This window comes from Anolis carolinensis, unplaced genomic scaffold (genome assembly GCF_035594765.1).
Source record: "Anolis carolinensis isolate JA03-04 unplaced genomic scaffold, rAnoCar3.1.pri scaffold_11, whole genome shotgun sequence".
Lineage (NCBI taxonomy): Eukaryota > Metazoa > Chordata > Lepidosauria > Squamata > Dactyloidae > Anolis > Anolis carolinensis.
The window spans coordinates 18135057-18153355 of NW_026943822.1; the positions used below are offsets into that span (position 1 = coordinate 18135057).

Below are 18299 nucleotides of genomic sequence, written 5' to 3' on the forward strand. Positions count from 1 at the left end.
AATCCCACACACCTGGCCATCTGTTTATATGCTTCCTCAGCCACAGCAAAGATGTGGGGGTCCATATCCCCCATATTCTGGCCACTGTACGCATTGATGATGTCTTCGCCATAGATGGGCAGCTGTTCGTAAGGATTTATAGCTACCAAAACTATGCCTGAAAAAGAAAAGAAAATCGGAAGATATTATTGGAAAAAGCAATGCAAGTAGAACTTTTTTTACATATTTGATGGGTGAGGCTTATGTTCTGCTAAATTACAATATTGATTTAAAGAAAACAAGGCTCATGAGGAGTCAGGTACTATGAAATCTCTCCATACAGAAAAGATAGAGGCCCATATGACTCCCTAGGGACTGTTGAACTGCATCTCTATGGTGCTGTGCTGTTAGTGATGCTAGCTGGAGATGATGGGAGTTTTAGTCTCACAATACAATGGAATGCATATTCACTGTTTCACTTACTCGCACCCGGGAGAAACTTGTCTCTCTTTGACTCTATGGTAGGCTGAGACGATAGTAAAGCCTACTTCAGGAGTGTAAATTCTATTGCATACATAAAGATGTTGGAGTCTTTTATTAAATTATAGCAGATTGCCTAACATTTAACTGGCTAGACAGGGTAAGCTTCAGGCTACCAGTATCAGTGAAAAAGATCTGCCTATAATGTCTTTTTCTATGGTTTTGTTAAGATACTTATCTAGACCACAAATGGTGAAAATGCCAGTGATCCAGTCTTTCTGGTTTTTCGTGAGCAAATAGAATATATATATATATATATATATATACACACACACTTGAGTATGACAACTTTAGTATTTCCCTTAATGGTTGTAAAGGACGGAGTTGAGAGATTTATGTTAAGAAAATTATTAGTAAAGGTAAAGGTTTCCCCTGACGTGAAGTCCAGTCATGTCCGACTCTGGGGGTTGGTTCTCATCTCCATTTCTAAGCCAAAGAGCCAGCGTTGTCTGTAGACACCTCCAAGGTCAGGTGGCCAGCATGACTGCATGGAACACCGTTACCTTCCCGCCGGAGCGGTACCTATTGATCTACTCACATTTGCATGTCTGCTAGGTTGGCAGAAAGCTGGAGCTAACAGCGGGTGCTCACTCCGCTCTCCGGGTTTGAACCTGGGACCTTTCGGTTTGCAAGTTCAGCAGCTCAGCGCTTTAACACACTGAGCCACCGGAGGCTCCTCCAAGAAAAAATTATTAGCATGCATATATCAAATTCAAATTTTTCAGCAGAAGGTGGCAGAGAATTTTCAAAATATATTTATTTTGAGGGCTAATACAATCACATCTACAACATTTCCTGACAGGATCAAGACAGAAGGTCGACAGTTCAAGCCATGGGCGGGGTGAGCTCCCGCCGTCAGCCTAGCTTCTGCCTACCTAATAGTTTGAAAACAGCAATGTGAGTAGATAAGTAGGTGCCTCTTTAATGGGGAGGTAAAAGTACGCTCCTGAAAAACATGCTGGTGGTTGGATTGACAGGCTTCTCAGAGTGGAAGAATGGAACAACAGCATCTCCTCGTTGCTGAGTCAAATACAGCCTCCAGATGCCAGAAATGCAAGAGGGAAGCCTGCCTCTGTTTATGTATTGTCTGTCTCTGTCAATTGTATGATGGCATTGTATGTTTGCCATATATATGTGCTTGTAATCTGCTCTGAGTCCCCTCGGGGAGATAGAGCAGAATATAAATAGTGCATATTATTATTCATTCCTATGTTGAGCCTGTGAAAGCAATTGAAACCAAGAGATATAAAGCCTGCCTTAGCCAGGACAATATAGGAGGGATGGTTAAGTAGAGTAAATGTAGACTAATCACAGACTAATCACATTAAGGTTGCTCAGGTCAAACATCGGTAAGGCTCTTGTCACTTCCTGACAGCTTTTGTTAAGGCAAGCATAATACTTGGTGAACTTTTTCCATTTGTTCTCCCTGTATGTCCTATCCAAGTATAATTATCTTCCAAATAGGACAACATACTATGCATCTGATGAAATGGAGTACAGTCCACAAGAGTATAAAATAAATGCAAGTTATTCATATTTTTTAATAATAATAAGAAGAAGAAGAAGAAAAAGAAGAAGAAGCCCGCTTTTCTCCCTAATGGGACCCAAAGTGGCTCCCAACATTATATAATACAAATCGAAGTACATTTAACATAGAATACAAGACAAAAATATCACACAAAGCACAACATCCAGAAATAAGACATAAATAATTATTAAGCATTAAAAACATTCAAAATTAATTACAATTATTGTGGAGACTCATCAATTAAATAGTATAATTTGCTAAACTCAGTCATCACTGATAAACATGAGCCAGCGAGAAAATTAAGAGACTCTTTGTTGCTGTTATCACTAAGAAGGACTGAATCATCAATGTTAAGTAACTGTGCTGGATGATAGCTTCCATGTTAGGAAGGGTGAGTGTGTGTGAATGTGCTGTGAGTCTCTGCCTGAATTTTAAAGAAGCTATGCAAGTGCTGAAGCTCAAAATAGTTTCAGCACCTTGAACAGCTACTTTAGACTCAAACCCAGAGTGATTCACTACACCAATGACATGTTCAGAGATAGACTTCTCCAATAGAGAGACATCTCTCTATTTAAAAATAATCCATGGGATGAAGGAGCTAACACAGCCAGAGCTCATGAGACCAGGAGAGAGGACCAACTGAGGCTCTCTCCCTACAAAAGCCCTTACCTCCTGTTTAAGTTGCCAGCTCTTCCTTTTTCCTCTGTCCTTACCTCTTTCTGCAGCTGTTTTCAAAGGCTCAAACAAATCCAACTTCACCTCCACACTCTGACTACTTTCTCTCATTTCCTGACTATAGCTTTAGGTTTTATACCTGCCCCATCTCCCCACACTGTTGGGTCTACAGCAGGGGTCCTCAAACTTTTAAAGCAGCGGGCCGGGCCACAATCCTTCAGACTGTTGAGGGGCCGAATTATCATTTGAAAAAAAAATACAAACAAATTCCTATGCATACTGCACATGTCTTATTTGTAGTGCAACAACAACAATGAAAGAACAATACAATATTTAAAAATGAAAACAATTTTAACCAATATAAACCTATTAGGATTTCAATGGAAAGTGTGGGTCTGCCACTGGCCAATGAGATAGTCAAGTTAATTAGGATTGTTGTTGTTGTTGTTGTTGTTGTTGTGTGCCTTCAAGTCATGTCAGACTTTGGCCGAGCCTAAGTCTAAAATTAATTATTTATTTACTGCATTTATTTACTACATTTATATCGCACCCTTCTCACCCCGAAGGGGACTCAGAGCAGCTGTATGTACATACAATATATTATATTATTAGCATAACACAATATTAGCATTATATATTACTATATTGAACTATACCACTATACTATTATATAATATGTAATATATAACATATAATTAATATTATTATATGGTATTACTATTAGTGTTATATTGTATAACATAAGATTATTATCAATATTATATGTATATACAATATATTATATTATTAAAACTGATATTAAAATATTATATTATAAAACTGAGGGCGGGGGCCAGGTAAATGACCTTAGAGGGCCGCATTCGGCCCCCGGGCCTTAGTTTGGGGACCCCTGGTCTACAGCATAATAATAATGCAAGGAAACCGACGAAACCATTGATCATATCCTCAGCTGCTGTAAGAAAATCGCACAGACAGACTACAAACAGAGGCACAACTATGTGGCCCAAATGATCCATTGGAATGTATGCCTCAAGTACCACCTCCCAGCAGTAAAGAACTGGTGGGATCACAAACCTGCAAAAGTATTGGAAAATGAGCACTCAAAGATACTTTAGGACTTCCAAATCCAGACTGACAAAGTTCTGGAACACAACACACCAGACATCACAGTTGTGGAAAAGAAAAAGGTTTGGATCATTGATGTCGCTATCCCAGGTGACAGTCGCATTGACGAAATACAACAGGAAAAACTCAGCCGCTATCAGGACCTCAAGACTGAACTTCAAAAACTCTGGCAGAAACCAGTGCAGGTGGTCCCGGTGGTGATGGGCACACTGGATGCCATGCCAAAAGATCTCAGCCGGCATTTGGAAACAATAGACATTGACAAAATTACAATCTGTCAACTGCAAAAGGCCACCCTACTGGGATCTGCGAGCATCATCCAAAAATACATCACACAGTCCTAAACGCTTGGGAAGTGTTCGACCTGTGATTTTGTGATATGATCTATCTTGTTTGCTGTGTCATAATAAAATAATAATAATAATAATCTTTATTTATATACCGCCCTATCTTCTCAGGGGACTCTGCAGTTTCCAACATGATAAAACCAATACAATATAGTACAATAGACATAATAAACAGAACCATACAATTTAAAATAAAACACATGGTAAACATAAAGACACAACATACTCTAACCCCAACCCTAACCCATTTCTTGAGTGACTGATCAACTGTGCATCCATTTCATGAATTTTATGATTTTTTAAATATTGTACACTGTAAACTACATTAATTCCTTCTATACATGGAAAAGAGGTGCATAGATAGCCGTTTTAAATCAATAGCAAATGAAGAAATGTTGGGTTGTTCGAGAAGACAAAGTTGAGTAGATCCACTCTGAGAAGGAACACTTTGTCATGCATCTTTGTATTTCTGTAGTGTTCTAACATGGCAAACAATATACAAAAACTTCAATATGCTTACCACAATATGTGTAAATGAGCTTCGAGTCTATAAACCGAACTTTTAGGTTATGGAGAACAGCAGGTTCATGGAGATAGCTGAGTGCTGTCAGGTCATTTTCTCCCACAAGTATATCAGGGTTTCGCAAGGGTGGCAGATCCTTTTTCTTTGGATCGAGGCTGTATTCAAGATCCTGAAAATTAAAGAACAGTGTGCATGTTAGAGACATACCTAAATATATCTTCAGCCAGCTGGCAAGAGCAGATGAAGTTAAATGCATACAAAAAGGTCACACAAAGTATGACACTGTTACATACAGTTGGGTATCCTATATTTCTTTTAAATATATTGTGCATTGTCCTGAGACATTTTGTATCATAGATAAGATATAAACATATCAGTAAATAAATAAATAGGATTGCAACACTTGCTTTGAAGTGTAGAGATTTCAGAAATACCTAGCTGAAAGTTCAACTAGAACTACAGCCAACTAGAGTTCAAATCCACACTGAACCATGGAAACCCATCAGCTGACTTTGGGCAAATCACAGTCTCTGAAGGCTACAACAAACCCCCACTGAAACAATCTGGTCAAAACAATCCTATGATACCTTCTAAGGGTCACCATAAGTTAGAAACCATCTGAATGCACACAGTGACAATGTGTCAACTGTAAAGAAGAGTAAACATACCTTGCCATCCTCAAGTCGAAGATGGAGGACTTTGTCTCCTGGCTTATAATCTTTCACAAGTTCTGCTGACTTCCAGACCACTTCTGAATCAGGTATCCAAATCCTTGCATACTGTAAAAAAGTAAACAGAAAAACATTTATTTATACCAGTGCAAGAAGCGTAACCACACATATTCATTTAGACCAGTGGTTCTCAACCTGTGGGTCCCCAGATGTTTTGGTCTTCAACTCCCAGAAATCCTAACAGCTGGTAAACTGGCTGGGATTTCTGAGAGTTGTAGGCCCAAACACCCGGGGACTTAAAGGTTGCGAATCATAGGAATCAAATGTAAATTAGAACCTGAAATGTATTTACTAAGCTTTACAAATTCAAAATTTTTAAAAAATGAGGACAGAATATTTTTCTACATAAGCACAGTGGCCAGACTAACAATAGCGAAAGTCTGGAAACGGAAAAAACTTCCTACTCCCGAGGAATGGTTAATCAGAATCTTGGACATGATACAAATAGATAAGCTAACACAAAAAATAAGAGAGGGTAAAAATAAAACAGACTGGACATACTTCATAAAATTCTTGATAAAAAGAAGAATGGACTTCACGATAGACTTATCTACGATATAAAATGGTTTAAGTGTAAAGAGACTAAGGGAAAATACCAATATGTAATCAACGAAAGAGAAAACTCCGAGGTCAAGATGGGAAGTCAACCAATTTTTTTTATTTTTTTTATTTTATTTTATTTTTTTTATTCCCCCCCCCCCTCCGGTTTTCTCTCTGCACCTATTTTCAGAACCCTTTCACCTCCCTGACTTTCCTATCAATATAATGTTCCATCACTTTTGATGTATTATGTTTCTTTACAAAATAAAAAATAATGAGTCAAAAAAAAGTTATTAGCTCTACAAGCAGACAACATGGCATGTCTCCATAGTGCAATGCAAATAAGACCTGCACATGCATGATTTTTAAACACAAGCTTTGTCTATTTGCTACACCTAACCCCCATTTCATGGAGAGTAAAATATTGAACTTTCGTTGTGTGTATTACATATTGTCATATACAGCTTTGCAATCACCAGAACTAAGCTTTTTTTAAGTATAGGAATCAATATGTAAGCAATAAAAAGTATATTCTATTTAATGCATGGTTCAGTCTTTAGCGGAATTTCAACACTACAACAGCCATAGCATATAAGCAAAGCAGGGAGAGATCAATTGTCCCAAAACATCCTTAGTGGAACATCCTTAACAGCTCAGCTGTGTAGTAGTTGTTCCTCCCAGCTCTGTCCAGGATCAAGCAAACCGGCAAATCCGTCTGATAAGCCGTTTAATTCGAGAATACTGGGAGTTCAATCTTTCTCTAGCAAAGGCTGCAGCTTTCTCCCTGCAGAGTTCCTGCACACTCTCTTTCATTTATCTGGGCATGAGTTGCTTCCCTGCACAAGACAGATGCTTATCAATTGGTGGCAAAGAAAATACAGTTGACCCTACACATTGGTGGTTTTGACTTTTGTGGCTTTGATCATTCACAGATTTGATTACAAATGTTCTTTCTAGGAATTGCTAGGTCCTCCAGTGTGATTATATGGTCAACTTCCTCCAATTGCACTGGGTGGGGAAATAATAGATTTCTAAAGAGAATATCTCTCTAGGAATCTCTAGGTCCTCCAAGGCGATTTTGTGTTGAGCTTCCAATGGAAGTCAACCACAGAGTCATGACAGAAGACCTAGACATTCCTAGAGAGGTGTTATCTCAGGTTTTTTTAAAAAGCAATTTCTTTATTTGTGGTTTTTCACTTTTATGGGAATCCTGTGCCCTAACCCTAATAATAATAATAATAATAATAATAATAATAATAATAATAATAATAATAAGTTTATTTATATCCCGCCTCCATCTCCCCCAACGGGGACTTGGGGCAGCTTACAGCAAAATCAGATACAAAACAATGATAAAATAAAATATGAAACATCAAAGAACAATAATAAAAACCAATAATAATATATACACAGCAGCCGAAAAAACACAACGCGGTATTAAAACAACAACAAATGTTCTAACTGTATACAAATCCTCTGCCTGAATCATCCCAACTGAGCTGGACAGAAACACCATGTATTTCCATTTGATAATGTCCCCCCAGTTCCCCACACTCCAGAATACTTCCTAGTGTGGATACTAGAGGTAATTATTAATGATGGTTAATAATTCATATCTTAGTATAACATTAGGTATGTCTACAAGCCAGCCTTGATGTATAGTAGATCAATCCAATGATAAATTTTCTTTAATGATGGGATCCGTCAGAAATGTAAGCAATGCATCCAAAACATAATAGCATAACGTGAGCTTGAATTCATAAATGAAGATGGGTAGGCAATGTATAATCATTACACATGGGACCTGCAATAAAATGTTGCAGCGTATTTTCTCCACTTCCCGAGCCAGACAGGAATCTGGTTCTTGTTCCCAGAATCAGCCATTCTCCCTGCTCTTTCTCCAGCTACATTTATCACACTCTGATATGGGCAGACAGGCCTGCCTTTCAACAGTGGGCTGGAGTGCATAAAGAAAGCCACATAAAAGAGCAAACTCTCATGCAAGCACCGATGCTTCCATTGTATTTGTCTTTTGGTGGTATCAGTCTGCAAGTGCCACAACCACTTTCTCAGAAGATAGATGATGGATCAGTTTAACTGGAAAAATCACTGCACAATTGACTGCTTTACTGTTTGACCTAAATTCAGCTTGCGGTAGAGGCAATACTTGTTGGCCCCCTCAGCCCTCTAAGACAAGTGTTTAAGTTTTTTTGGAGAAGACAATGGCTTTGAAACACTCTCTCCCTTACATTCTTTAAGCTTCTTCCATGGATTCATTCTTTCTTTTTCCTCTAATTTTCTCACATGCAGACACACACTTATCCAAACCAATTTATGCATCTCTAGATTTTCTAATTTCGACACATTTGGCACAAAAAGCTATATAGTGCAAACATTCTGCCTTCTAAATGAAAAATCCAAATGTTGTATCTAAAGATACAAACCCAAAATGTTCCATCTTCCATCCATAAAACATGTCCCTTTTAAAGTCCATGAAATATCAGCATGACAAAATCCTATGAGATGCCCACAGTTGCAACAAATATTCCGAAATGCATTAGAAAGAAAGGACAGGAACTGAGCATATCATCTGACGGGAGACATTCCAACCATTTAGAAGATTTTAACATTCTTTGCACTGCTCCTGAAGTCAGTTTCCATGACTGAGCATCTTAGAATAATAGAATTGGAAGAGACCACATGGACCATCTAGTCCAACCTCCTGCCATGCAGGAAGGAGGCAAGATTAATACCTGTCAGAGGAAATCCACCAAGCAATTGGATTCTTTTTGTGTGCACATTAAAAAAAATAAAACAAACTTGCATTATCAAATCACCTGCATAGTGTAAAACCACATATGAAGCATAGTCGGCCTTTTACGTTTGTAGGTTTAACTTCTGCAGATCTGATTATTGACCAAAGAGTCATGCTGGAGAATCTAGAGATTCCTCCTATTTGCTATGGGAGTAGTATTTATCAGACCTAACAAGGTCAGCCACACTATCAAGGATTCATTCACTTAGTCATTAATTTCCTCGAGATCAGAATCTATACAACAACAACAACAACAACAACAATCTTTATTTATATACTGCTCTATCTCCCGTGGGGACTCAAGAGTGGTTTACACATAATAAAAACATTCAATACATATACATCTTACAAAATACAAGAAAGCAATATAACAGCAATTAACAAAAACATATTTAAAATTCCAACATTTTAAAACAATATAATACCTTAATAAAAACAATTGCAATCGCTCCCTTGGGTGATTCTACAGCCAATGGATATAATATATAAATCGAACAAGATGGCAATATGGGCCAGGGTACAAAACAAACAGGAATGAATCAAACATCAGAAATAATATCTCAAAGTTTGGGAAAAGTGACTACAGTTCTGGGAATCCTCCAAGTGGCTTCTGGGAAGGTTTACAGACCAAGCAAATTCACAAATATCCAGTACCTACCCTGACATTTCAGAACAGATTTTTAATAAAGGAACAACAAAAAGAAACATCAGCATGAAACAATACACTAACATTTATCAGAAAAAAACTAAACTCACACAACCTGTGGTCTGTGTTAGGATTATAGATTAATTAATGGATGCCAGGATTTTTGTGTCATCACTTTACACTGCCTTTTAAACTGGTACTGTAAGTATTTTGCTTGTATGTAATTCTAATGCTTCTCTTTTTGCATTTCATTCCAGCCTTGCCCAATTATCCTCCACCTTATCTCCAACAAGCCTGCCAAAGTATGATTCCACTTTCAGCATGGGTCCATGAACTCTCATGCTATAATAATGCCAGGCTTTAGAGTGGCAACACACAATTCATTGTTTTTCATATCCCAAGTATTTTTCTAGCGTCAAAATGACAATTCTAAACCACAGTTCTCCATTGTTCTTTTATTTATTCTTCTTACTATTAGATAATTTAGCTATAATTATACTGCGGCTGGGTGCCAATGAACATGAATGGGACATTTAAATGGGGATTTAATAGAGGGCTAACAACCAAGACAAATATTGACTGGCTTTCAGTATTCTATATGTGTAAAAGTTGGGATGCTTTCCATTTTCAGTTTTACATGACACTAGAATTATCTGTGGAAGGCAAGAGTTATGCTGCTATTCAGTGTCCAAAGGAGAGAGCCTCGTTTATTTGTACCATTTGTACCTTGCTAGAAAAAGGGGATTTGCTCACAGTGATGAGGATTGCTGGATCTGGGTTGTCCCAGATCCTGAAACTTCAATGACAAACCTGATGGCCAACAGAAGGTTGACTGTCATGCCCCCACAGAGGCTTTTACTGGGTTTTGTTGTTGTTGTTAAGCGTCAGTTTTCTCTTTAGTTAGAATGGGTTTAGTTCTTTTTTGGATAGTTTTCTGTGGGGTCTTAATTAGACCCTGTCTCTTTAAGAAACCCCACAGAGATGGAGAATTCAATCCACCTCTGTAACCCCTTTGTAGTTAGTCAGTCTAAGGGTGCCAAGGAGCCTAGAGGCTGCAATATCTTCCACATCAAAGGGTAGGAAAATTCAGTCAAAGATTAAGGAAACTCAAAGTTTAGGAAGACCCTAGAAGGAGTTAGGTTACTGATTTTCAATACTATTAAATTCCTTTTTGTTTACTGTTACACCTTTTGTTGTGAGCTTCTAACTCTGTTCTTACCCAGAATACGGCACCTGAGAAAGTGAACTCGAGGGACCATAGAACTGAATTGAGTGGGCCAATGAATCTTAGCAAGAACATTTTAATAAATCTATGAATAATCTAATCCACAAAGTTAAACCTGCAAATGTGGAGGACCGTTATTGTTTCAACATACAAAGCCCTAAACCGTGATATCTGAAAGACTGTGTCCTTCTTTATGAGATCTTAAAACGGAACACCCCATCCTGTCCTCAAAGAGTGAGAGGGCAAGCATTTGGAGTACATCTGAGGCTGGATTCACACTGCCATTCCATATAACCCAGTTTCTGACTCCAGATTATCAGCTTTGAATTATAAGAGTCTACACTGTCATTAAAAACCAGTTCAAAACAGATAATCTGGAGTCAGAAATTGGATTATATAGCAGTGTAGATGGGCCCAAACATGACTTTTTCTGCAGCAGTATCCTGGCAGTGGACTTCCTGGCCCAGTAAAACCAGGTTGGCCCTATGTCTGGCAAAGCCTCCTTAAAAAAATTTAAAAAAAAAATTAAAGTTTTGCAGTGTTACATAGAAAAGTCTGGGAAAGCTTCTGATGGGTCGCCAGAATGGCCTCCTGTCTTTAAAGCTAACTTTTAAAAGATTGTCTAAAATATTTTAAAGTACAGTAGAGTCTCACTTATCCAAGCTAAACGGGCCGGCAGAAGCTTGGATAAGCGAATATCTTGGATAATAAGGAGGCATTAAGGAAAAGCCTATTAAACATCAAATTAGGTTATGATTTTACAAATTAAGCACCAAAACTTCATGTTATACAACAAATTTGACAGAAAAAGTAGTTCAATATGCAGTAATGTTATGTTGTAATTACTGTTTTTACGAATTTAGCACCAAAATATCACGATATATTGAAAACATTGACTACAAAAATGGCTTGGATTATCCAGAGGCTTGGATAAGCGAGGCTTGGATTAGTGAGACTCTACTGTATGTTCACACTGCCATCTATGTATATTTGTGTGTGTACATCGCTTTAGGGAGTTCTGGCAGACAGCAAAGCAACACACACTTCACATTCTTAAATCAATTTGCATGCACATTCCCTAAATTATTATTTCAGAGAGCAATGTGCACAAGGTTGCAAGCATGGAGGCATAACTGTTCTATAACAGAAAGACCTAAAGTTGTCAGTAATCAGAAGAAAAATGAGATGGAGCAGGCAAAATATGGCTCAGTGTCATCAATAGCTTTTAGGTATATTCTCAAACCAACTATCCTATGTAGCCCACACCCCTGTCCATTTGGGAAATCCAAAATGTGTATTTTAATGGAAGAATATGCATTAAAATGTGTACTAAAAGGATATGGAGTGGGCCAATAGGAAGGGAGAAAAATCTTGGAGTATTTCTTACTGATTAGTCAGTGCTACCAAAGCAGAAGGACCCTCCTTTGAGTTATCTGGTAGAAAAACCAAACCATCCTCTATTTACAACAACAAGGAGCAAAAGAAAACAGATCACCATAGAAACCAGTCTTCCAGAACAGCTGAGTCCACCACGTGAGACATTTCAGAGCTACTAAGATCCTGCAAACACCAGAAGGCTGTGGCTTTGCAGAAGGCAAGCTTTATCATCTATGCTTCTACTTTAGTTAAGTAAAAAAATAGAAGAGGATCTTCTCAATTATTCTATAGGGACATGGTTATATTTCTGCCATTTAGTTTCAACTGTAGTCAGTTCTACAGAGAATGGCATATATTTATAACAGACATGCAAAACAGTAGCATATACTATTTCACCATAGTTTTACACAAATAAAGCAATAGAATAGGGAAATGCTCAGCTATGGAGCTGTGAATCTGTTATAGCATGAGGGCATGCATTTGAAACCCTAATTCTTCAAACTGGAAAGTAGCACAGATGCTCTATCAGGCTTAAATCTGGTCTAGAAGAGAGACGAAAAGCAGCAGCTGTTCCAAAAACCAAACCCTGCCATCTATAAAAATAGAACACGCTAGTCATAATTCTGCTTTTTCTAAAGCAGAGAATAAGTAAAACATCGCAGCAGCTCAAGGAGTCACACAGAACTGTTTTATGGGCAGAATTATGACAGGATCTCAGAAAGACATTTCAAAGGGTGAACTAGTTCCACAAGTAAAACCCACAGACAAATTATTTGCCCCCAAATGCTAGTGAAAAAGCAACTACCGCATCTCCCTGAAGCCCTTAAGCAGTTAAAATTGAGACAGAAAGATGAAAAAAGGTATGAGATCCTCTGACTGCTGCTGTTCACACAAAATGGAATGAGATAAGAAAGGGCACAGAGAAAAATTCACAAACTGAAGGGAACTACAGTCAGAATTGTTTTGTACTTCATGCTCTCATGCAAGATCACATGGACAAATCATCAGACCATCTCAACCACCAAAACATTCACATCACAAGACACACTTGAGGCCTCTTTCACCTCTGGAAGATACTACTGACTCCTAGAAATAAGGAAACATTTTATTAGGTATTCTCACAACGCACGCATTTCTCAAATCCAATCAAAATGTCCTGAACAAATAAATTACATAGCTATATTTCATTGTTTAAAACATCAATGAGGAGAAATTGTGTCATGAAAGCAACACAAACTAATTTTTAGTACACGAAAGGACAAACAGTTATTATTTAATGTACAACACACCAAGTTGTGTTGTTAAAAGTTATTAGAGACACACTCATGTTAGTCTATTTCAGGATAAGTTGAAAGTGGGAAGAATAATGGAAATTGCACCGTCTGAGACTGGTTTGCTTTGGTTTGATCTTTCATGCACTGAAGAAGTAGACTAATTTGCACAAAGTAAAGGTAAAGGTTTCCCCTGACGTTAAGTCCAGTCATGTCTGACTCTGGGAGTTGGTGCTCATCTCCATTTCTAAGCCGAAGAGCCGACGTTGTCTGTAGACACCTCCAAGGTCGTGTGGCCGGCATGACTGCTTGGAGTGCCATTACCTTCCCGCCGAAGCGGTACCTATTCATCTACTCACATTGGCATGTTTTCGAACTGCTAGGTTGGCAGAAGCTGGAGCTAACAGCGGGTGCTCACGCCGCTGCCGGGATTTGAACCTGGGACCTTTCGGTCTGCAAGTTCAGCAACTCAATGCTTTAACACACTTCGCCACCGGGGCTCCTTACACAAAAGCTCACACAAAAACAAACCATTCCCCAAAGCAGTGGTTGATCCCATTTTAGGTTGTTTTGAATGTATAGGTATACCCTGGTTGACAAAGCATCTGATACAGATGCTCCTTTTTGTTGTTGTTATTGTTATTGTGTGTTTTTCAATCACAAAGTTGCAAGGAACCCCAAGGGTCTGAACTGTGAATTAGGGGCATCCAAGCTAAATCTAATCTCTAAACCAGTGGTTCCCAACCTTTTTTTGACCAGGGACCACTCTCCAACATTAGTACCAAAAGGGTTACAAATCAGTTTTTGGTCAACTTTAGATCCGGTTTGGTTATTTAGGGTGCTGATTAAGAAAATTGCATTGGATAGACCACATCAGCTCCAGTTTCTGATACAGAACATATGATATCCAGTAGTCAGAGCTGACGTGGTCTATCCAATGCAATTTACTGAATCAGCATCATAAATAACTCCAGGAACAGGCCTACAAATGAAGACACCAAGAAAAAAATTGTTTTGGTTGGGCTGTGTTATTATCCGTAGTAGTAACAGTGAGGCCTCGGACCATATTTTAGTTCTTGCGGACCACTGGTGGTCCACGGACCACAGGCTGGGAACCACTGCTCTAAACCTTGCTAAGAAATGTATGTGTACCAAGCAGAAAAAGTGTAGGAACTCCCCATTTAAATGACTTTGTTTTGTAACATGGTTGTCATATTTTGGTTCTCCAGCTATTCAGAATCCATCCGAAAGGTCTGCTGAAAGTCCAACTGAAACAAACTGAAGAATTGCTCACAGGGTTCTGGTTAGTACTTCCAAAGAGATTTGTTTTCAGAAATCAACCAATAATTTAAATTCACCTGAGGTATCTGGAAAATAACCCAGTTTAACAATTACAAATCTGAACCGGCTAAACCGCTATGCAAATTGGTGGCGTCCTTGTTAGAAAAAGAGGAAGATAGCTGTATGTTGTTTTTCATTAGTTTCATAATGAAGCAATTCCAGTAAGAGATTGCTGAATGTTTTTAGCACTAAGGAAGGCAACTTAGGAAAACATAAAAGGATCATGTCACAGACTGCAATCCTATTAACATGTACCTGAGAGTCATTGTCATTGAACTCAACAGGACTTATTTCGCTGCACAGATATATATCTAGAAGAGCCGTGTTCATGAGAACACACTGTACCATAACCCTAAAATAGAAATAGATAAAGGAAACTGTTCTTTCACAAAATAGTCATTTTATCTTCCTCTGAAGATAAGAGATTGAACCAATAGTTTGGGGGGTAAATTGAAACCTGCTTCCTGATGATGTCTCAACAAAAAAGGAGCCAAGTCAGCAGGGAAGCCACATCATCAATATTTACAAAGCTACTACTGAGTCTGAACTCGGCCAAATCCAAGAAGAAGACAAAACAGGCATAATTTTCCATCTCCTCCCTTGGACTACTGGCTGCACAACATGAGAGTTTGGAGTCTGTTTTCAAAGCCCTGGTTTGCTTCCTTTTCATGCAGGTATTTTAAATTAGTATTAATCTCTTCCTACTCTATCAGCATCTCTATCAGTCTGAGCTAGAAGACAGCACAGCCCCAGGCCAAAGGAAAGTGGACAGGTTTCACATCAAGAGTTATATCATGCTCATATTGTGGTGGATCCTCAGAGCTGTAAACCCAAAGGTTTTATCATATGCTTACATTCTCCCTTAACAAATCCATTGAACCTATTGTCTCTTAATTTGGCAAGTAGGTCTCACAACTTTTGGTTTAGTGTTTGAACATAGTTTACAGGTACAAATCGTTGCCTGTTTCTCCAAGACATGGTCTTTTGTAAGCAGGGACTTTTGCTCTTTTGTAAGACTTAAACAGAATGCCAACAGCAGGACTAGCTCTACTGTTAGGCAACATGAAGCCGTTACCTCATACATATTTTTAGCGATAAGAACAAGCAAATAATTTTTAGTTATCACTTTACCACTGTGTTTTTTACTGCCAAGAACAGATGAAGGAGTCGTCTGAAATGTAATTAGTTGAGTTTGCATGCTAACTGAAGGAAATGAATTGTACCATACCAACCATCTTGTGGTCTCACTTATTAATACTATCCTGTAATGGATTAACATACTGGCCAGTCTTTCTGTAAATGGGTATAAAAAGCATTACAAATGAATTTGAAAAACTAAAAGAAGCCCATTTTGCTATCTTCCACAGTGAAAAATGTAATTTTTCACCACAAAATGATGACCTCTTCAAAGCACCTTATTTCAACATGCAGTCTTTATGTTACACAATTCTGTTGTGCCTGCCATTTCCTCAAACATCTTATTCTTTCACAAAAAAGGATGTGAATTTCCTGAAACTAATTGCTGGCTTAAGACAGGACTGAAGGACTTTTTTCTGTAGAAAACGTGCAACATATGAACATACAGCTTCATTTGTGCACAAAAGGGCAGCATATTCCGTCTTTGTGACTCTTTCCAAAACATTAACATTAAGGTCATTCAATTCATTAGTCAATATTTTGGACTTTTGCTAGATGGTTCCTGGTGTCGTTTCACAGAGAACAAAGACTTCTCCAAATAACAACATCTTTATTAATGACTTAGATGAAGGGTTAGAAGGCATGATCATCAAGTTTGCAGATGACACCAAACTGGAAGAGATAGCTAATACTCCAGAAGACAGGGGCAGAATCCAAAACGATCTTAACAGATTAGAGAGATGGTCCGAAAAAAGAAAATGAAGTTCAATAGGGACAAATGTAAGATACTCCACTTAGGCTGAAAAAATGAAATGCAAAGATACAGTATGGGGAACACCTGGCTCAACAGCAGTACGTGTGAAAAAAATCTTGTAGTCCTCGTGGACAACAAGTTAAACATGAGCCTACAATGTGATGCAGCAGCAAAAATAGCCAGTGGGATTTTGGCCTGCATCAATAGGGGTATAGCGTCTAGATCCAGGGAAGCTATCCTCCCCCTCTATTCTGCCTTGGTCAGACCACACCTGGAATATTGTGTCCAATTCTGGGCACCGCAATTGAAGGGAGATGTTGACTAAGTTGGAATGTGTCCAGAGGAGGGCGACTAAAATGATCAAGGGGCTGGAGAACAAGCCCTATGAGGAGCGGCTCAAAGAGCTGGGCATGTTTAGCCTGCAGAAGAAAAGGCTGAGAGGATACATGATGAGGGCCATGTATAAATATGTGAGGGGAAGTCATAGGGAGGAGGGAGCAAGCTTGTTTTCTGGTGCCCTGGAGACTAGGACACGGAACAATGGCTTCAAACTACAGGAAAGGAGATTCCACCTGAACATCAGGAAGAACTTCCTCACTGTGAGAGCTGTTCAGCAGTGGAACTCTCTGCCCAGGAGTGTGGTTGAAGCTCCTTCTTTGGAGGCTTTTAAGCAGAGGCTGGGTGGGCATCTGTCAGGGGGGTGCTCTGAATGTCATCTTCTTGGCAGGGGGTTGGACTGGATGGCCCGTGAGGTCTCTTCCAACTCTATGATTCTATGATTCAATAACAGGAGAAACAGCTAAGCTTTAAATATGACAACAGATACAAAGATATGAAATAGGGCCATTTTTCATGTGAATGTTTCATAATTTTGGAAATAATCACATCCAATTCCAGTCAGACTCAAATTATTGGGAGGGGGATCATCCCTCCTGTTCTCCTCTTCTACTGTAGAAATATGTGAACAATAGTCCAATGCCATTAGTGTTAATTAAATATAGGCTCTTATTTCATTTTGAAAATACATATAATCAATATAGTTGTACAGACAGTGAGTGCCTAACTTCCCCATATGAACATTTTGTGCATTAAGATGACATATCGAGTCCATCTTTGTATGTTCTAGGCCTTTAGCCACCTCTGTCTGAAAGTTTGTGCTAATGTGGCATGAAAATCCAAGACCAGGGTTAAAATGCTTAACAAATAAATTCAAGGTAAAGTGGTTTCAGAAAACTCACTCAAGCAAAAAGACGTCAAAACAGTGAGTGGCATTTTATTTTAAAACAATTATTTGGCTGGTTTAAAAAAGAGGATAATTAACAGCCACGCAATATTTTCTTTTTGAAACATAATTCTTCGCCTAGAAGCAACAAGTATGTTTTCAAGCGTCTATTTTTGAAACTTTTGCTTTGCCAGCCCATATTCTTACAGAGACACACCCTGGAAAAAAGCCCCGAGGAGCAAAACCTATTAGTTGGATGCCTGCTTGTCTAACCAAGAAAGAACGGTCCAGAGGGCCATATACTCAGTACAAAATAGAATTAATTGCTCAAGAGTAAATTAAAAAAGGTATATCAGATCACAGCCCTTGCCCTCCAAGTACTGGAAGATGGAAAGAGAAAGAAAGTGAAAAAAAGGAGGGACACCAGTCTTAGAAGTAGAACTTGAAAAGTTACTCTTTTGGACCCTCCACCCAGCATAGGAACATGCTAACTGGGAAGTGTGGGAAGTTATAGAAGCTATAG

General features: G+C 38.6%; 1 protein-coding gene across 5 annotated transcripts in view; it reads right to left on the minus strand.

Moving 5' to 3' along the window:
* The window catches only part of myo5a (myosin VA), an 85809-nt gene that overhangs the window by 58103 nt on the left and 9407 nt on the right, over window positions 1-18299 (minus strand). For all 5 annotated transcript variants that reach the window (XM_062963464.1, XM_062963469.1, XM_062963468.1 and 2 more), the window contains exons 2-4: window positions 5386-5496; window positions 4715-4886; window positions 13-157 (exon numbers count right to left, since the gene is read on the minus strand). In XM_062963464.1, coding sequence (XP_062819534.1) covers window positions 13-157; window positions 4715-4886; window positions 5386-5496 — 428 coding nt within the window. The remainder of the gene's footprint in view (window positions 1-12; window positions 158-4714; window positions 4887-5385; window positions 5497-18299) is intronic.